This window comes from Oryza sativa, chromosome 5 (assembly GCF_034140825.1).
Source record: "Oryza sativa Japonica Group chromosome 5, ASM3414082v1".
NCBI classification, from domain to species: domain Eukaryota; kingdom Viridiplantae; phylum Streptophyta; class Magnoliopsida; order Poales; family Poaceae; genus Oryza; species Oryza sativa.
Window position 1 is genome coordinate 29,305,254 of NC_089039.1, and position 21,135 is coordinate 29,326,388.

The 21,135-nt window shown below is 46.5% G+C and overlaps 3 protein-coding genes across 4 annotated transcripts; all 3 read left to right on the forward strand.

Moving 5' to 3' along the window:
* The first annotated feature begins 396 nt into the window (after positions 1 to 396).
* Positions 397 to 2,637, forward strand: LOC4339749 (S-type anion channel SLAH2). The gene is made up of 2 exons (XM_015782818.3): positions 397 to 1,031; positions 1,112 to 2,637. The coding sequence occupies exons 1-2, from the start codon at positions 456 to 458 to the stop codon at positions 2,318 to 2,320; spliced, it is 1,785 nt and encodes a 594-aa protein (XP_015638304.1). The 5' UTR covers positions 397 to 455; the 3' UTR covers positions 2,321 to 2,637.
* Positions 2,638 to 13,476: 10,839 nt separating this feature from the next.
* LOC107276992 (disease resistance RPP13-like protein 4) lies at positions 13,477 to 15,820 on the forward strand. Its single transcript, XM_066310948.1, has 4 exons — positions 13,477 to 14,132; positions 14,219 to 14,592; positions 14,705 to 15,248; positions 15,370 to 15,820. Exons 1-4 carry the CDS (start codon positions 13,477 to 13,479, stop codon positions 15,818 to 15,820), a joined length of 2,025 nt encoding a protein of 674 aa, XP_066167045.1.
* Positions 15,821 to 18,046: 2,226 nt separating this feature from the next.
* Positions 18,047 to 21,123, forward strand: LOC4339750 (probable protein ABIL4). 2 transcript variants are annotated; one of them, NM_001420919.1, is made up of 10 exons: positions 18,047 to 18,477; positions 18,612 to 18,694; positions 19,248 to 19,398; positions 19,492 to 19,591; positions 19,676 to 19,756; positions 19,854 to 19,926; positions 20,045 to 20,100; positions 20,247 to 20,335; positions 20,503 to 20,693; positions 20,778 to 21,123. In NM_001420919.1, exons 1-9 carry the CDS (start codon positions 18,358 to 18,360, stop codon positions 20,656 to 20,658), a joined length of 909 nt encoding a protein of 302 aa, NP_001407848.1. In that variant the 5' UTR covers positions 18,047 to 18,357; the 3' UTR covers positions 20,659 to 20,693; positions 20,778 to 21,123. The 2 variants fall into 2 exon arrangements, with proteins under 2 accessions (NP_001407848.1, NP_001407847.1); NM_001420918.1 differs by having other exon boundaries at positions 20,503 to 20,999.
* Positions 21,124 to 21,135: the final 12 nt, after the last annotated feature.

A 21,135-nucleotide genomic window follows, 5' to 3' on the forward strand; every position in this document is an offset into this window, starting at 1 on the left:
AACTACTTATTTTTGGCGTATATACGTACTCCTACAGTGTGTACGCATGTCAATGGTCAAGTCAAAACCCTCTTTGCATTGGTCGACGCGGTACAACTTTTCTTCCCTCCCGGGTCACTGCATGTCTCCGCACGGTAATTACTACTACCACTACAGCAGCAGCCAAAACCAAAGGGAATAGACTAGACCCAAGAAGAAAAATTCAGGAGAAAAAATTGGGGCTACGTGCATGGAAGCTTCGCGCCGAATCACACGTGCCTCGTCCCACCTGTCCGCGTCACCCGTCTCTCCTCGCCGCCGCCGCTCTTTGCTTCTGCACGTAGCATCCTCTATCTCGCTCTTGTCCTCTTCGCTTCGTTTTGTATATAAAGACGCCACTGCGCTTCGCTCTCCTCTGCTACTACCTGACAAGCTTTGCTTTGCTCGCACGCGTTCCCAGCTCCACCTCATCATCCATGGCGTCCACCGACAGCGCCCAGGTGGCTGCAGGATGGCCCGCCGCCGCCAGGGAACACGAAGCGTGCCCGCCGCCGCTTGTCGTTGGAGCCCCGTCGCATGATGCCGACGCGCAGCCGGAGGAGGAGATACCGTACTCCGTCTCCTTCAGCGTGCCGGCGTCGCCGTCGGGGATGCACCTCGGCGCGTCCGTCGTCCGCGTGCACGCCGCGCCGCCTTCCGTGGGCGAGGCCAGGATCGACATGATCCACCCCGCCGAGCCACCGCCGCAGATGCTGTGGCAGCAGGCGAGGTTCCACTCGCAGCCCACCCTGACGGTGATCAACGGCGAGGCGGCGGCGCCGGTGCCCCGGAGCGACAGCACGCGGGACCGGCGGTTCGACCAGTTCAAGACCTTCTCCGGCCGCCTCGAGCGCCAGTTCTCCAGCCTCCGCGGGATGCTGCCGCAGGAGCCCGCCGCCGACATCGAGACGGCGGACTCCAAGATCTCCGAGGAGGAGGCCGACGGCGGCGAGGTGCCCACCGCCGACCGCTACTTCGCCGCCCTTGAGGGCCCCGAGCTCGACACCCTCCGAGTACGTCACTTCGAAACCTTAGCTAGCTCAAAATTTCTTGCCATTGTAACGACTAGACTAATGAGGATGTCGGCGTGCAGGCGACGGAGGTGCCGGTGCTGCCCGAGGACGAGAGGTGGCCGTTCCTGCTGCGGTTTCCGATCAGCGCGTTCGGGATGTGCCTGGGCGTGAGCAGCCAGGCGATGCTGTGGAAGACGCTGGCGTCGGAGCCCTCCACGGCGTTCCTCCACATCAGCCTCGACGTCAACCACGTCCTCTGGTGGGTGTCCGTCGCGCTCATGGCCCTCGTCTCCGCCATCTACCTGCTCAAGGTCGTCTTCTACTTCGAGGCCGTCCGCCGCGAGTTCCATCACCCCATCCGCGTCAACTTCTTCTTCGCGCCATGGATCGCCTGCCTCTTCCTCGTCAAGGGCCTGCCGCGCCAGGTCTGGACCATCCACCACGTCGTCTGGTTCCTCCTCATGGCGCCCATCCTGCTCCTCGACCTCAAGATCTACGGCCAGTGGATGTCCGGCGGCGAGCGGCGGCTGTCCAAGGTGGCCAACCCGTCGAACCACCTCGCCATCGTCGGCAACTTCGTCGGCGCGCTGCTCGGCGCGAGGATGGGGCTCCGGGAGGGCCCCATCTTCTTCCTCGCCGTGGGGTTGGTCCACTACATCGTGCTGTTCGTGACGCTGTACCAGCGGCTGCCGACCAACGTGCAGCTGCCCAAGGAGCTCCACCCGGTGTTCTTCCTGTTCATCGCGGCGCCGAGCGTGGCGTCCATGGCGTGGGCGAGGCTGACCGGCGAGTTCGACTTCGGGGCGCGGATCGCCTACTTCGTCGCGCTCTTCCTCTACATGTCGCTGGCGGTGCGCGTCAACATGTTCCGGGGGTTCAGGTTCTCGCTGGCGTGGTGGGCGTACACGTTCCCGATGACCAGCGCCGCCATCGCCACGGTGCTGTACGCGTCGGAGGTGACCAACGTGGCGACGAGGGCGATGGCGGTGGGGCTCTCCGGGATCGCCACCGTGACGGTCACCGGCGTGCTGGTCACCACCATGTACCACGCCTTCGTGCGCAGGGACCTCTTCCCCAACGACGTCTCCATCGCCATCACCCGGAGGAAGCCCAAGTTCAGCAAGATCCTCGCGCACCTCCGCTCCTCCGGCACCGACGTCAAGGAGCTCGTCTTCTCCGTCTCCTCCAAGAACGGCGCTGACGACTCTGCCTCCGTCTCCAAGGCAAGCAACTGCAGCTCCGGCGATCAGTCCCCGGTGCCACACGCCGGAGCTGGGCGTGGGCGTTAACTAATTTAGTACGCTGTCGCGTGCGCGCGCGCGTGTACAGACTTGATAATTAATTTCTCTTTTTTTTTCTTTTCGATCCTTGCACAATCGATTCGCTACGAATGGACGGCATTGGCGGATCGGCAGCGACCAGGGGTTTATCCTTTGAGCGAATTGCAATAAGGATATTATAAGCTTCAGTTTTGTAGGTTAGTTCCAGTTTATAATTATTGACTCGGGAGTTTTTTTAATTTATTCCATCGGATATGTGTTTTTAAAGAGGAGATATAACGTGTAACTGCATTTGGATTTGGATTTGATTGTATCTTAATCCATCACGCCGTGCTGTTCGTCTAACTTCTGGATGAGATAATGGGAGACCCAATTTGGAAAAAAGTCTCTTTAATTAATGTGGCGTTTGAGATGGGAGGGACTTAACATAATTCTCTAGGCGAGGGACTATATATTTTTTTTCGTGAGAGGGACTAAAAAATACTCCCTCATTCCCTAAATGTTTGACACCGTTAAATTTTTTAAACATGTTTGGCCGTTCGTTTTATTCAAAAACTTTTGTGATATGTGTAAAACTATATGTATACATAAAAGTATATTTAACAATAAATCAAATGATAGAAAAAGAATTAACAATTACTTAAATTTTTTGAATAAGACGAACGGTCAAACATTTTTAAAAAAATCAACGGTGTCAAATATTTTAGGATGGAGGTAGTAAGTCCATCCCATCCTAAACACCACCTTACGTCTGTCGACTCTAACGGAGTCTGATTTTCTTACCTCAACTTTAGAACTATTAAAAAAAACTAGATATATATAACAACTTTATTAAATATTAATTAATGTCGATTTAATTTGTCTCCTTCAATAGTTTAGATGTTGTTTTATTCTACGTGAAGTGTTAATCAGTCCAACCCATACTAATATGACATCTAGGTTGCAATTAGGTAGGACTATAGGAAAAATTAAAAACAAGAAGCTCATTAGGACTTTGAGAGGTTGTTTGGGAAAGAGAGACTTAAAAAAAAATAAGACGCTTATCCCCCTCAGTCCGGCCCTTAGCTTCTCTCCCATCTACTACTTCCTTCGTTTCACAATGTAAGTCATTATATCATTTCTTACATTTATATTAATATTATGTCTAGATTCATTAACATTAATATAAATGTGCGAAATGATATAATGACTTATATTGTGAAACGGAGGTACTACTGTCCCTCACATCTTCCTCTGACGCCGCTCCTTGTTTATTGCCATTGTCGTCGTCGCCTGCTCCTTCTCTTCGGCGCCTCGAGATTTGGGGACGGAGCTCGAGCTCCACCTGTGAGAGGAACAAGAGACAAGGTCAGAGAAGAATGTGAGCGTGACGTTAGGCTTGGATGTGAACTTGTTAATTAATTTCTCTTTTTTTATCCTTGCACAATCGATTCGCTACGCATATACGGCATTGGCGGATATCGGTAGCGACCAGGATTATATCCTTTGTGCAAAAGTTACAATACAATTTTGTAGGATATCAGTTTAAAATTATTGTCTTGAGAGTTTTTTTTTTCATTGGACACATGTTTATAAAGCTGTGTGTACCATGTAACTGGATTTTATAAAGTATTATTCCATCGCGCGGTGCTACTCCTCTGAGTCGTCACACCAGATGCGATCATGGGATGCCTAATTTTGTTCCATCACGCGGTGCTACTCCTCTGAGTCTATTTTACCTCTCTCGATTTTAACCCTAGTCTAAAATTGCAATAGGGATATCATAAGTTATTCCAGTTTTGTAGGAGTAGATTAGTTGCCAGTTTAAAATTATTGTGTCAGGTTATGTATACCACATACCTAATAGTAGTTGACTAAATCTCGGCAGGACCCACCACATATTATGTCTTATACGGAAACAACCTTTGGATATAAGAGGAGTCCGCGTAAGGAAGGATAACCAGAGTCCTACATGGAAACGACAAGGACTACTCGGATTGTATCCATATTGGTTTCCCTAGTTCTACTTGGACAAGGGGACACCTATAGGTATAAATACAAGGCCCCCTAAGAGGAGAGGGGAGACGGAACAACAGAAGCCACAACATACAAAGCCAACATACGCCAAGACAAGATGCCGGATATCGACTTCAGAGATAGGCATGGCTAGTCCCCTACGGTGCCTACGGATACCGTCAGGTGAGATATAGCGCTGTCTCTGATCTCGCCGGATGCGGATTCAAGGAGGAAGACCACCCTGTTGTCGACTACGAGTCAGACCTTCAGACCGCCATGTCGACAACAGTTAGATAGGCTACCCCAAATATTGTACTGGTGTAATTATGATGAATAAGAGCAAGCCCAAATATTGTACTAGTGTGATTATGATGAATAAGAGCAACGATTGGCTTCGGCCAACAAGATGTAGGGTTATTACCTGACAATTCAGGGGCCCGAACCTGTATAAAAATCCTCGTCTCCGTCTCTTTTACCTAAGTCTCGCGTATATCCTAGCACGTCTCCGTCTCTTTTACCTAAGTCTCGCGTATATCCTAGCACCAACGATCCCCATACTATGCAAATACCGAAATCGCGACATCAAACGTCGACATATTGACTCGAGAGTTTTTTTTTAAATTACACAGTACAACGCAGACACTTACAACACACACGCGCTTGCCCCCTATAAACACACGCACGCAAACCCTGCTCCTATGAGCATCTTCGAAGGCTGGGCCGACTCGCCCCTATAAACGCATGCACGCAAACCCTGTCCCTATGAGCATCTTCGAAGACTGGGCCGACAAATCCTTGAGATACTCACCCCTATGAACACACGCACACAAACCCTACCCCTATGAGCATCTTCGAAGACTGGGCCGGCCCTATGAGCATCTTCGAAGACTGGGCCAGCAAATCCTTGAGATTGATGAAGTCACCACAGGCGTCTCGCTGTCGACAGGTACGTCACCTACCACTTAAAGCACAACGTCGTTAAATACTGGAAAATTCGCTCTCATAGGGAGTCGAACCCAGGACCTAAGGTGCTACTAAGGTACTTGTAACCACTAGGCTACCGCTACATGCCCTTTCGCGACTCGAGAGTTTTTTATTCCATTGGACTTGGACACATGCTTTTAAAGCTGTATATATGATAGATGTATCGTGTAACTGGATTTTGATAGTATATCTTATTCCATCGCGCTATGTTGCTCCTCTAACTCTTGAGTCCTCACACGGAATGCGATCATGGTAGGACTAAAAAATAAATCTTGTTCATGTTCCTCTCCGCGAGGAGCCTCCTCCTCGCCCGAGATTTCTAATACGCGACTAGTCGCGCTCGCCCTCCCGCGTGCGACTGAACACGTGTCACGCGTGGAGAAGAGGCGACGGACGGCGCGTACGGTTCTTTTTTTTCGGGCATACAGTTTCTTTTTTTTTTCTTCCGTACCTTTTCTGGTTTTCTTTCTTTTCTTCCCGTATATTTTCTGTTTTTCCGTTTTCTAATACGTATATATGCAAACTTTGTATGCGTATAAGTACAAACTGTATATACACGTATACAAAATTTATATATGTGTATGCAAACTTTTGTATACGTGTATACAAAGTTTGTATACACATACATAAAGTTTATATACATGTATTTTTTTAGGTTTTTTATAAGTACGCACACAAACTTTATAGACATGTGTATATCTTTTATACATTAAAAGTGCATACATATAAAAAAAATTATGTATATATATACACATATGTATATATTATATAGTTTATACGTATGTATATATATTACTACCTCCGTTTTTTAATAGATGACGCCGTTGACTTTTTCTCACATGTTTGATCATTCGTCTTATTCAAAAAATTTACGTAATTATAATTTATTTTGTTATGAGTTGTTTTATCACTCATAGTACTTTAAGTATGATTTATATCTTATACAGTTGCATAAAATTTTTGAATAAGACGAATGGTCAAACATGTGAGAAAAAGTCAACGGCATCATCTATTAAAAAACGGAGGGAGTATATACATACGTATATACATATAGTATGCATAGTAGCATATAGAATAATAGATCGGACTAGATGGGGGGGAGCTCATCGCGCGCGCGGCCGCGCGACTAGTCGCGGACCCCCCCCCCCCCCCCCGCGCCGCCGTGGCCATTCCACGACGTTGAAGTCATACGGTATCAAGGACGATGCGCCTGTAACTGAGTAGACACGCCCTAATATTATTAATAGGCAAGAGAGTCTTCGTATCTGGTTTTATACAATTGAGGGACGAAAATCAGCTACTATATTATTGAGGGAGGGAAATATACCCTTTTTTTCCCCATTTTTACTGCCCTTTTCCGTGTGCCTTTATACGTCGATGGGCCACCGCGATAGACCTGAAAAGATTAAAAGCCCATTGACCGAAGTATTGGTCTTGCCAAACCACGGCTGAAAAGTTTGAAGCAATTCGATCCATATATATTGGCCTTGTTTGTCTCCGTCTATGTTTATACGGCTGAAAAGCCACGTATCCGTATCGGATACGCTCCGATACGTATCCCGTACGTATCGCTATTTACTTCGATTTTCGAAAAAATAAATTAAATCGGATACTTCGTTGATACGTCCCCTCCCGTCGCTCCTGATACGCCCGAACCCATCCATGGAAGACGAAGCGCCGATCCAATCCGTCGCCGCGCCGCCTGCTATTGCTCCAATCCCTGATGCAGTTCCCACGGGCCACGTCCTCCCCATCGCCGCATCCATGCCCGAGGCGTGAGTCCTCCGCTAGCTGTCGGGTTCCGCCGCCGCATCGCCAACCAAGCCGCAGGGTCCCAACCAGCCCGCAATCGAGCTCGAGCGCCTCGCGCGTCGCCGCCCCTGAGCGCAGCTGCGCAGGGCCACCGCCGGTCGCCGCATCTCCTCCACCGGGTGCAGCGTCTCCACTGGCCGCCAAGACCAACACCATCAGTACGCCACCAAGCTACTTGGTTCTTTCCCATTGAAGTCTCGATCTGCATTTCTTGCGTGTTTCCCCATCTCATCTTAGTGCTAAGTGTTCTCTCCTCTCCTAAATCCAATGAGTTTTGGAAGTGGCAGTGCATCTCTAGCACTCGTACGTACTGCTACTGCTAGCGTGGCTATGCGGCTGCACTTTGCAGATTCATTAGTAGTACTAGCGACCAGACATGGGAGCACAATATCCATGGGAGCTCCAAGGTGAGCCTGTACTAAAAAAAATTGGTGTATTGATCAATTGATGTCATGTATTGGCTATCTCTATTTACAACCTCATAGTTATTTACCTCTATATATTTATTATTTTAAATATATATTGACGTATCCCCGTATCGGTATTTTTAAGAAAATGCCGTATCCTCGTATCCCCGTATCTGGGTAACGTAGGTTTCTGTTTTCTCTGTGTAAAGGAGGTGGCCAAGTAGCAATGGTAGTGGCAAAGTATACAAGCCAATTGATCAATTCAAATGGACCACCACCTCGATCAACCCTCTTAATTTGATTCTAGATGGGTACAGTGACAGTACATGGTCTTTTCAGACGACGTACATCCGTTCGTAGACTACCTCCACAACGGTTTTTTCCTTGACGGATAAAACACGACGACAGGAAGGAAATAAGGTAAGAGAACCGAACCCATTCTCTGTCTGCCACTGTCAGGAATGCACCACGGGATTTCCGATCGAGATGAAAGAATTCTTGCTCTTGCCTGGCTAGAACGTCTTTTGACGATCTGATCGATCGATCGATCCAGTCATATATGGCATGCATGCTAATTAAGACCATATATAGTATACTCCATCCGTTCTTAAATATTTAACGCCGTTAACTTTTTTAATCATGTTTGACCGTATATTTTTTTAATCATGATCAAATATGTTTTAAAAAATAAACGGCATCAAATATTAGGGATGGAGGAAGTATTATGCAACAACTAATGCCCGTATGTGATTAATTCAATTTCAATGCAAGCTGAGATACTCAGGCACTCAGCATCTTCCACCAGCGAGCAACTGAGCGTTTCGTTCAGTGCAGTGCTCTGCCCTGCCTCTATTCCATCCACAAGTCACGACTAATACATGACACGAGATTATATTTGCTCTTTAGTGTGCATTTTTTGGACGCTCTAAATTAAGCACATATATCCTTCACTTTTAATTAAATCCTAGTAGTATAGTAGTATTGCCTATTGCCTAAAGAATTCCAAAAAAAAGTATTCTTGAACTCTTGATACATATTTTTTTTCTAACGCGCAGAAGAATTACTCGTTAATATACTAAAAGGGAAAATGGAAAAGGTGTTTGTTACACAACGGTCTTGATATATTAATTAAACTAGCATGGTGGCCCGCGCAGATTGCGCGGCTAGCATCATTATATTTTCTCTTATATAATAGCATATATATTTTCTTAATTTATTATTAAAATATATTCCTCCCTCCGTTTCTAAATATTTGACACCGTTGACTTTTTAGCACATGTTTGACCATTCGTCTTATTAAAAAAATTTATAAAATATGTAAAACCATAATATTTAGAAAAAAATATATTTAACAATGAGTCAAATGATAGAAAAAAATTAATAATTTACTTAATTTTTTTAAATAAGACGAACGGTCAAACATATTTTAAAAAATCAATGACGTCAAATATTTAGAAACGGAGGGAGTAAAATGACAACATAATTTTAAATTTTATACTAACTTTACCAAACTACAAATGTATAATATTCATATTGTATTGTATATACGTGATAATTATTAATTATTTTTAATATCAAATTTTAGTTATTTCTAAATTGTATTCCTATATAGACTCTACACTCATCTTCCAATATTCCTTATTTTTTAATTTTGAATTTTTGTATTTGTAAATTATATTTATATAAATATTATTTATTTTTAATTCTGAATTTTTATTATTTCTAATTGTAATTATATGTGAACTCTAAACTCATCTTTCAATTTCGAATTTTAGTTATTTGTAAATTGTATTTCTATATGAGCTCTAAACTCTACTTTTTAATTTTATTATTTTTATTCTAAATTCTAGTTAATTCTAAATGCCTATATGGACTCCATACTCTTCTTCTAATGCTCTTTTTTTTTCATTTCCGAATTTTTATTATTTCTTAATTATATTTCTACATGGACTCTATACTATTCTTTTAATATTCTTTATTTTTGCTCCCTAATTTCAATTATGTCTAAATTGTATTTCTATATGGACTCTATACTATTATTTCAATACTCTTTTTTTAAATTTCGAATTTTAGTTATTTCTAAATTGTATTTCTAAATAGACTCTAACCTGATTTTAATTTTCCTTTTTTAATTTCGAATTTCCATTAATTCTAAATTATATACCGGCATGGACTCTAATCCTCTCTTCCAATATTCTCTATTTTTAATCAATGTTGATGATCACGGCGAGAAGTTTGAACGGCTATAAGTATTTTGGCTTGTTGAAGATTTTTGGCTTGCTTTGGTTAATTGTAAATTTGGAAACGGTGCAGAGTTTCTAGCAGTGGTGTGAACACACAAATTCCTGAAGCAATGTCTGTTTCCAATGTCCTAGTATACTTCGCTGAATAGTATACAAAATGGTGCAGTGTTTTTTTTTCCTTCTTTTCGTTTTTAACCAATCCTAATCTCGTTCCAAGGTACTGTCCGCTTCCAGTGTCCTATTATGCTTCGGTTTTTTCCTTTTTCTTTTTCTTATTTTTCTGATTAATGTGAGATTTTCTAAGCCATGAGAACAAACGTGGAGGCTCCTTTTTCTATAACTTTAATAAGTTAATAGATGGGTAAATCCCTGCACAACAATAAAGAAAGAAAACATCTTACATGACACTCTGTTGCATGCGCTTGTTTGGCAAAAGCGAATTAAACAAGGGAAACGATGAATACAAATTCCGTTTTTCTTTTTTAATTTCTTGGCACGCACAAACTGACAGAAAGACATCCGGAGATCTTATATTAAACAGAAGGAAGAGCGAGTCGTTCAAAAAAAAATAAAGGATGAGAGCTTACAGGGTAAGGTAGCTATCAGTATCTTCAGAGACAACATATGAAATAAGAGAGAAGAACCGACAATTATTCAACTTGCCTTCTTCGGACTGATATAGGTATTGCAATGACCATTTGTTTACCTATCATTGCGACTATCAGGATTACAAAATCATTCAATCAATCTATAAATATTTGATATTCACGGATAAATCAGCACTGCACACTCTCCGAAAATAGCCTAATCACCGGTATCAGTGACTTCACTGAATTGAAAGAACCAATGGTAACTTGCCAAATGAATGCACAGAGATTTGCAGATAATCAAACATGCTGTCCATAGCTATTGCACAATGCAGACTCCTTTGGTAGTCAATACCCTCCTTACATGAATAAGTAAAAAATTACACTACAATCTAGTACCATTAATAAAACAAGAAAGAAATATCCAAAGCATGGGGAGCATATGATTGAAAATTATCCCAGGTGCACATATATGCTAATAACAAATAACAAAGATTGTTTGGTGTACTTGGAATCAATCAAAAGAAAATGCACTATTCTCTTTTGATCACCAATAACAATTAGAGCATCCTTCTAGTGTTACTTGGATATCTGATCGTCTCCTCAAGCCCTTGGGAATGGATCGAAGTACAGGGCAGTCAGACATCCTCAATGATGTGAGACAAGGAAAACTCTGTAACCAATTCGGCAAGCTTTCCAGTCTTACACAGTTTTCTACTCTCAAGCTATGGAGCGATACAAGATATCTCATACCATTCGGCAAGCTAGTTAATTCTGGACAAGAACAGACCTCAAGCTCCTGAATGTGCCTCAGTTCTAGAAGTCCCTTGCAACCATCAGATACTGTGAGCTCCTGGCATAGAGAAAGCGAAATGCTCCTGACGCTTCGTGCCACGCCATTAAAACTGCCTCTTCTACTGTACAACAACCAGTTGTTCATCGACAAGCTTAGCTTCTGGAGATGCTTCAGCTCCATGCACAGTGCTTCAAACTTTGGGCAGTGAATGAGTGTTAGTTCACAAAGACGAGGAAACATGTCCTTCCTCTCACTGTGATGCCAGATTTCAAGGTTGTGCATGTGGGATAATATGAGCTTCTCAAGCGAGGGGAACGTGCCATTATCACCATAGAATGCATCATCAATGATGCTGACAGCACTCATTCCATTTATCTCTGCAGTCTTGAGGAGAGGTAACTGCCCCAGTGGTGGTAATTTCTGACATGCCTTCATATTGAATAGCTTGATATGTAGAAGAGATTTCAGGTATGGTTCCCTCCAAGTCATCCACTGGGGCAACTTCGCTCCGGGATAGGAAATAATCTGCAAGTTTTGTAAGCCATCACTGGGTTGAAGAGATTCGAGTACCTGCTCAGCATTTTCAACATATGTGTTCCACTGATATGATAAGGATACCAGATCATGCTTGTCATTCAGAATTGCATCCTTAGCTTCTTGGACCTGCAAAACATTTTCAAGGAAATCCAATGCTAGTACTTTCAGCTTTTTAAGGGGCTTCAACTCAGAGATAGAACTTTCATGAGTGACCCCTATAATGTAAGCTGATAACACTTGAAGTTTGGCTAGCCTGGCAATGGCAGGAGGCATTCTAGTCAGTGATGAGCACTCTAATATGTTTACATACATAAGATTTTCCATTCGGCTCATTCCTTGAGGTAACCGAGAAAGGTAGTAACATCCTTGAAAATCTAATCTTTCCATGCGCACAAGGTTGCCGAGATCACTGTGAATTTCCACAAGTTTCTCACAGTGAGACAGGTCAAGAACTTCCAAAGAAGTAACCACTCCAAGAAAATTAGGCACTACCGAGATGTTTGTATAGGAAAGGTTTAGATAGTTGAGATCATGGAAATCTTTGATGGATTCTGGAACGGAGTCCAGGTCAGTTCGCGAAAGATTAAGGTACCTCAATTTGTTTAGATTACAGAACTCCCTAGGCAGATTCTTGATCCGAGTTGCTTGAAAGTCCAACACAATCAAGCTAGTACAGCTGCACAACTCCAGTGGAACCTCTTTGATATCACATCGTTTGTCAGCAGATAGAAGCATGTCTTCCACTGGGACTAGAAACAGTTTCTTCAGAGACCGCAGTTTAAACAAAAGCTTAGGAAACTTGAATGCTTTAGAGTCAACAAGTAGACATAGGTGGTTAGCCCGAGGATGAATCCAACATGTTTCCGGTGTAATCCTTGACCCAAAACATCCGTAAGGCCCACCCATATTGGCATTGATACTCTCCAAAACAAAGTGTCGTTGAAGGCGCATAGTGTATACTTGTTTCGGGCTGAAGCTATTTGCTGGGTGAGGGTACCTCCATTAGAGCGGTCGAGCACAATCGCAGGTCGCCACAAACAGAAATGCGCAGCGCAGGGTCCTCGGAAACCCAGATGTCAATCAGTTGTTGGATGTCGAAGACGTGATCCCGCGGGTAAGGTGCACAATGCAGCAAGCATTTCTGGAACGGGCGACGAAGAGAAGTGAAACAGATAGTGATCCAGATGCCGAAATGGGGGCAATGAGAACAATGATCCTCAAAGTTGTCAAGGACATGTCTCCAAGCTTTTGCTGTAATTTCATCCCATGGCAGGACCTCGTCGAAGTAGAGAATCAGGAAAGGAAGACCTTCGCAGCGGTGGACGAACCACATCTGCAGGTAATGCGGCGGGAACGGGAAGAGGCGCGTTGCTGACGAACAGCTGCCATGACTCCTCCGGCGACAGAGGCGGCACGACGAGTGGTGGGAGGGAATCGTCCAAGTGGCCACCGATCAAGATGATCGTGGATCCCGCCCTGCCGGCGCTAAGAACATCAAAAAGCTGTGCGAATTGGTGGCCGGCCGCTATCCCAAAAATCTTTTCGCACTCGCACATAGCTACCATCCGTATCAAACTTTTCGCCACCGAAATCATCGATGACGAACAAGAAAACGCAGGGGGAGAGGAGCACCTTGGCGGCGCGGGCGATGTCGTCCCTGTCCTGGAGGATGCAGTCCTCCTCCGTGAGCCATTCCACCAGCTGCAATCCCACCTTTTTGGCAGTGGATCGATCGGCCGCCGCCGCCACCGCCACCGCCACCGCCATTGACCACGCGGGGGCTGCCTGCCAGTGCCAACAAGCCATGTCCATGCCGCCGCTGCTCAATCGGCTCGACACCGTCGACCGCTGCTTCGCCTTGGCCGCGTTGTCGACGTCCGACTTAGGCGGCATCAAGCGGAAGCTAGGGAGAGAGATGAGGTTTCTTGAGCTCTGGTGGGACGAGATCAGGGAGAAGTTCTATGGCGAGTTCGGGCAAACTATCGAACATGTCTGGTTCCCGATAGGCGAGATCAGGCGCCAGTATCGCACTCTTGCCGCTTCGCAAGACACCGTCGAGATCCTCCGTCTCATGGAGAGGATGCGAGACACGACGCACTCCCTGCTCAAGCACAACACTAGGCCGGGCACGGGCAGCGGCGGCGACGATGAAATCGCCGCGGAGCTTCCGCGGCGAGATGATGATGATGAGCTCAGCCTCATCTCCTTGCGGGCACATCTTACAAGCATCATCCGTCTTCTCACGGACGCCATCGTCCACGAGGACGCGTGCGAGGCCAAGCTCCTCCTGGACAAGATCCGAGCCGACCTTGGACGCCTCGAGGGCGCGTTCAACGACATCCACCAGAGCGAGAAGACCATCGAAGGCTCCTTCGGCGCCGTGCAGCACCTCGTCGACGAGCTGCTGCTCGACGCCGCGGCCGCGCCGGTGGCCACCTCGAGCCGGCAGGACCAGCTCAGGTGTCTCATCACCGCGCTGTCGTCCGTCGACAGAGAGGTCGCCGCGATAACCGACCGTGTCAACGACACGTTCCGCCTCTCCACAGCTGCCGCTGCCGCGGCCGCGGCCGCGGCAACGCCGGCCGCGCGCGCCGCCTCAAGTTGCTGGGGCGGCGCGCTAGAGAGCAGCTGGGAGACGCGGCGGCATCTGCAGCTCGCGTCGCGATGGACAGCCTCGACACGCGGCTCAAGCGCTGCCTCCTCTGCTTCGTCGTCTTCCCGGACGACGCGGCGATCAAGAGGAGGCTGCTCATCCACTGGTGGGTCGGGGAGCGCCTGGTCGACTCCGTCGACCAAGGGAAGGAGGTGTTCGACGAGCTCGTGTCCTCGACGGGGTTCGTCACGCCACTGCGGCGACCGCACTGCAGCAAGGTCCACGGCTGCAAGATTCAGCCATGGGTTCGCGTTCTGCTCGTAGCCTGTGCGCGGAGGAACGCTTTCCTCGACGGGGTTCGTCACGCCACTGCGGCGACCGCACTGCAGCAAGGTCCACGGCTGCAAGATTCAGCCATGGGTTCGCGTTCTGCTCGTAGCCTGTGCGCGGAGGAACGCTTTCTTGGACCTCGACGCCAATGGCATGCCCAGGGACGACTTCGCCAGGACGCGCCGCGCCTGTCTCCGCGAAGGGAGGACGGTTGCCTCCGGCGCCGGCGCCGGCGGATTCCGTTGGGACGTGACGACGATATACAACGTCGACCGGCGGTACGTCGACCTGGACAAGTCGTGGTTCGCGCGGAAGGAAGAGCTGACCACATTGCAGCTCGGGACATGGAGGGACCACGGCTACGACCCCCGCGCGCACCACGTCGAGCTCATCAACGGCGAGCTCCTGCGCGGCATCGGCGCCTGTCGGAACATGAGGTACCTGAGCTTCCGAGGCATCTCCAGGATCGAGGCGTTGCCGGACTCGATCGGCGGCCTGTGCAGCCTCATCGTCTTGGACCTCAGATCATGCCACAACCTCGCGACGCTCGGCGAAGGGATCAAATCTCTCGTCTCGCTCGAGTACCTCGACGTGTCGGGATGCTACCTTCTCGGCGAAATGCCCAGGGGATCGGGAAGCTCTCAAAGCTGCAGGTGATCAAGGGATTCGTGGTCGCCAACTCCAGCAGCAAGGACCCGTGCCGTCTCAGCGAGCTGCGCGCGCTAACGAGACGAGGCTGAGGAAGCTGAGCATCGTGATAGGCCGGACGGCCAGGCCGGAGGCGGACGAGGTGACGGCGCTCGCGAGCCTCCCCGCGCTCCGGTCGCTGACGATGACATGGAGCGGGGTGTCACCGGCGGAGCAAGATGGTCGAGATGCAACTGACAAGGTGGCGTTCGCGCTCCCGTCTGAGCTCGAGAAGCTGGACCTCCGGTGCTTCCCGCTGCCGGACTTCCCACGGTGGGCGGAGCCTCACCTGCTGCCGCGCCTGGAGAAGCTGTACGTTCGCGGCGGCATGATCACCGGCCTCGGCGAAGGCGGCGGCGGCTCGGCGGTGAAGGTGCTTCGGGTCAGGTTCCTCAGGCACCTCGACTATTCTTGGGAGAAGCTGCACGACGCATACGGGAAGCTTGAGATACTGGAGGTGTGCGAGTGCTCCAACGTGCAGGCTTGGCCTGCTTGTCGTGGTGGGCTTGGGCTTTGGAGGAAGGGAGAAGATTGCTAGAGTTTTTCACTCTCTCCTCACCGGATCTGATCAACGACGATAAAATATTGTTGCGTCCAAGTATCCAACTGCCCTGAAAATAATATTTCTATGAGTTTTTTTCACCCTTCTTCACTGTAAGGCTGTGTTCTTTGGTTGAAGCTCTCAACTCACATCTCTTGTTTTTCTCGCACAAGTTTTTTCAAATTGTTAAATGGTGTGTTTTCTTTAAAAAAATTATATACGAAAGTTATTTTAAAAATCATATCAATATTTTTTTAAAAAATAGCTAATACTTAATTAATTATGTGCTAATGAGTCATTCCGTTTTACGTGTGCAAGAGATTAGTTGCCAACAACAGAAAAAATGTAGCAGCCTAAATGTACAATTGTTTACATATTTCCATCGATTCAGTGACGGAGCAAGGAATTTATTAACCCTATAAATTGATTGTTGAATAGTATAGGAGAATATTGAACATGTTGTATTGTATTGAGCCTCAGGACTGGAGGCCCGGCAACCTTCCTGCCCTCCATGGCGAAAGTTGACGTCAGGACCGACCGGCAGATGGTGGCGAGACCGAAGGTCAGGGCTGGTTCCAAGCGGCGTTGGCGCGCTGGTGGTGGCGGCCTAGGCGGAGGAGGATGCCGGCCAAGACGGGTCTCCCCGTGCCAAGTGTCGCGCCGATGATGGTGGCGCGACAACGAAGGTTGAAGGAGAAGGAAGACGAGCGGTAGACCGTGGGTGAGACGGGCGGGAGCCCGATGTTGTGGACACGGCCTCCAGATCAAGGTGGGGGCGTCAGGAGGCGTGGAGAAGGGGCGGGCGGTGGGCTCCGACAGGCGGAGGGCCGCCAACGTCGATGGTGAAGCGGCTAACCGGAGTCTCAGCTAACAACCGAGACCTAGTAGCATTGAAGCTCGGTCCACCCTGCTTTGTACGAGTGCATATTACTAACCAATGCGCCGCAATCAACAATTACGATGATCATGGTTAGGCTAAGGGTGTGTTTAGTTCACGCTAAAATTAGAAGTTTGGTTGAAATTGGAATGATGCGATGGAAAAGTTGGAAGTTTATGTGTGTAGAAAAGTTTTGATGTGATAGAAAAGTTAGAAGTTTGAAGAAAAATTTTAAAACTAAACTTGGCCTAAGTAATTAAGGTCCTTACATTGTAACCTTGAAACAGACAGGCCATTGATCAGTGGATGGTAAAAAAATGCTGAACCTAATCAGAGCATAGAAGGTGCGTCACACAGAAATTCAGTTGACGTGTTCACCCCCAGCATCTACTCTTGACCGGATCTGATTAACAAACGTTGCATCCAACTGGCCTGACATTAATTTCTTTTTGGGGCTTTTGTGTCCCCCTGCTTAACTCTGCACGTACAATCGTTAATGTAACCATGGACCAGTTGATGTATTTGATGAACTGCTTCAACAAAGTAAGTAAAACAACTGTGACTTGAACTACTCCAAAAGTTCAGTAGTAGCAAGGAGGTTTAGAGCATACTAACCTCTTCAGCACCGTTGATCTCCCTTCACTAATCTGCTCATAACTACAGCAGGATGGTCAAAATGCTGAAGATAAGCAGAGCATATATATGCACCGACGAGTATTTCTGTTTCTCACACACAGAGATATTCAGGTCACGTACATGACATGTTATGATTAGCTGCCCCTGCCATTAGGTGAAGCGAATAAAACCCCTGACCAAACCGACAAGCATTCATGGTCATGGGGTGCGCGACCGCTGCACCACACCACACCAGCTCACACTCACACTCACACTCGCACGCATCGATCTCATTCATTTCATTACTACCTGGCTCCATCGCATCAGCATGATATATGTGTAGTAGTGCAAGTTTTATACACACGCGACAAGGACGAGAATACATTATATGGGCATGATGTCCCAATTACGAGCGACTGTACGTACGAGAGACACTGACATTCAGATTCAGATCCCTCCTTTCCTTATCTGCTCAAAATTTACTGCCTTTTTTTCTATCTATATCTTCAGTTTACTACTGTTAAGCCGTGTGTGTACGATTAGTACTGGTTTGTCAAAGGTGAATGGAATAAAGCATGCGGTAATAAGGACAATGAGGTTAGGACAGCAAAGATCCACTACTGCTCAGTACAGTTGCAGGTAGAAAACAAAGCGATCGACCAACCAAACCAAACCAACAAACAAACCAATTAAGCTAGCTCTGATGATGAATGATGATGATTCCCCCGTGAGATTGCTACCTCCATTTGCTAAAGCCAATCCCACCGAGATCGCTTCTTCACCGGCGCTAGCTACCGTCGCCATCACCTCCTCCTCCGACGCGCCAAGAGAGACCCGTGCTTTCTTGCTGCGTGGTATATACAATTGCACACTTGCTCGAGCAATTTATTAGTAGGAGTAGTGTCGCTTCGTCCTCACTCTCACTCTCCTCCACTGAGCTAAGCTTAGCTTAGCTTAGCTTCTCCTCCCCGCTTCTTCTTCTTGCCCATCCCACTCGCCGGCCGCCGCCAACCGGAGAGGAGGCAAGAACGGTGGTGCGACAATGCAGCCGTTGCGGCCGAGCCCGGCGGCGGGCGGGTGGGCGGGGGTCGCCGGGGTGGGGCCCACCACCGTCGACGAGGCCTCCATGGAGCGGAGCAAGAGCTTCGTCAAGGCACTGCAGGTGCGTGCCCGCATTCCATCCCAGATCCCTCGCGCTCACAAGAATGTCTCGTTTCCTTCGCTTAATTTTGTCCATGGATCCGGCCGGTTCTTGGTTTGTGGTGGTGGTGATGCCTTGCGTCTGTGCGTGTGCAGGAGCTCAAGAACCTGCGGCCTCAGCTCTACTCCGCCTCCGAGTACTGCGAGAAATCCTACCTCCACAGCGAGCAGAAGCAGATGTGAGTGAGGTTTTAGCTCTTTGGTGCATTTTGTTACCACTTACCATTTTAATTTACAATCATAAAATCAGTGGTAAATTTGCATCTTGCATGGTATCTAGCTCTACTTTCGTCTTTTGTTTTAGGGGTTGAATTGAATTGAATCGAATCGTTGGTACATCGTGTGCTAGCAGTTAATTATATGATAGGTATTGGAGGCTAAAACCACCTAATAAGTGAAGGAGGACAGCAACATGTGTGGCAAGGGGACTTGATGTTGAGATGTGACAACAAAACAAACTCTACTGCCTAAAGAAGAATATAGGATGTCTGTATTCTCTGGAATTTTGGATTTATCTAACCACCATCTCTGTATACTACTAGTATATTCAATTTGGAATTTTGCAGCCCACATGTTACTATTAGGGGCTTTTCTCATATTTGTTAATGTAGAAGAAATTCTGAAACATGGGTTCTAAAATGTTTATTTTAGAAAAAGACCATATGGTAATTCTAAAGCATTGTTTCTTAGTGCATCGTATTTTCATAATTTGAAGCTTTTCTGCTGATATAGGGTGCTGGAAAACCTGAAAGATTATGCTGTACGAGCTGTCGTCAATGCTGTTGATCACCTTGGTACTGTTGCATACAAATTAACGGACCTGTTTGAACAGCAAGCTTCTGAGGTCTCTACGGTTGAGCTGAAGGTTGCACGCTTAAACCAGGTAAAGCTATATCTGCTTTGCATGCAGTATGTGCTGATCAAACCATGACAATTTAACTGACAATATCAGTTTATCCTATCCTCCAATTTATAGCAAATCCTCACCTGCCAAATCTTCACCGACAGAGCAGGCCTCAGGCAGCAGAAGATTGGTGGAACAACTTTTAAACATCATAAGCACTATATCCTACCATGTAAGGATGTATACAATTAAGAACTTCTCCACTGTTTTTTCCAATTAAATGCTAAATCTTGCCTATACTTACTTGCCAAGCTAGCTACCGGTCATAAAAGAACTCAAGCTGCACGCCTGCAAACAGACAATGGTCAGGATTCAAAACCTAAACCTTATCCTTCAGGTATGGACCTTCTTGTTCCTTTTTGTTCAGATTGCAAATTTTATGGATGCTACTTTTCATATGAACCAACAAACAACATTTCATATTTGGACTGCAGCCAAGACCCTTTCATGGCATCTGTCTTCAGAGAACAGCATTTCGACAACTGGAGCACAGAAATATACATTTACGTAAGATACTATCATTAGTTGTTTTGTTCAGTTCTGTTTAAATTGCACCTTTCTTCATTTACTAAGGTGCAATGGAGCTATTCTCTTCTGATCTATCTTCTTGTCATCTTTTGTGCAGACTAGGGGATACTATATCGTCTAAACCTGCATCAAATGGTTCCATGTACCTTCTAGGTAATCAAACACTATGCTAAATTGTGTTGTGTCTCATGACCATGATCTGATGATGGATGTGCGCATATCGTTTAACTGTAAAATAGGGGGATTTTGAAATATTCGTATGCCAATTGAGTGTTCCATCTAAATAATTGATCTTTCAGGCAAGGACATACCTGCTTCTCCCATGCACAAGCCTCTGCAACCGAATGGGAACACCAGTTTTGATGCTAAGAAAAATGTTGGTTCAAAGGTAAATAATTGGAATATAAAATAAGCTTAGTAGGAGTATGAATTAAAAACAAGTTAATATTTTACCATCATACTTGTCTATATTCAGTAAAATGGGTTTATCCCCATATAGTTGTTTTGTTCTTTATGAAACCCAACAAAAGCAAATTACCATGTCTGCATTTTCAGGACCAGCCTGGTTTCATGCATATGTCGACATTTAATGCATTGGACAAACCTAGAGGGCGTGAAATCCAAAAGGTTCCAGTTAGCACTAAAAGCATGCTAGCTACCCTCTTTATCAAGCACAAGTCAGCAAAGACGAGAAAGGCCTCAGTTCGATGATTAGTTCCCGTTTGTGTGTGTGAAGTGATATCACTGTAAAGTTCAAGCAAGAGGCTTATTGTAAATCTGATTTTCGCTTGTGCGGTTTAGAGCTGAATGTGTAAGTGTCAATTTTTCAGGTCAGCATCAGTGGTGCCATTCCTGTTGATGAACAAAATGTAGTAATTCTGCATCAGCGCCCAATCAGTTCCATGTTGTTGCTGTGCTATTCTGCTTCTAAGAAGCCTCGGCTTTCAGCAGACAATAAAATTCATATTCGAAATGGAGCTGCTGGCTTGTAGAGATACTTCTGATGTTCTTCGTATCCTTTTCAAGGGAGATTTGTACCAGATTTGCTGGCATATGGTCCTGTCATCGCGAACATTTTGTTGCGATCCAAATTCTGAAAGGTCAATTGGGCTGTGGAATCTGGCATTGAAGCAAGATGCATTGGGCTGACCATTAACGGATCCCCAATCCTCGCTTCAATGGTCAAAT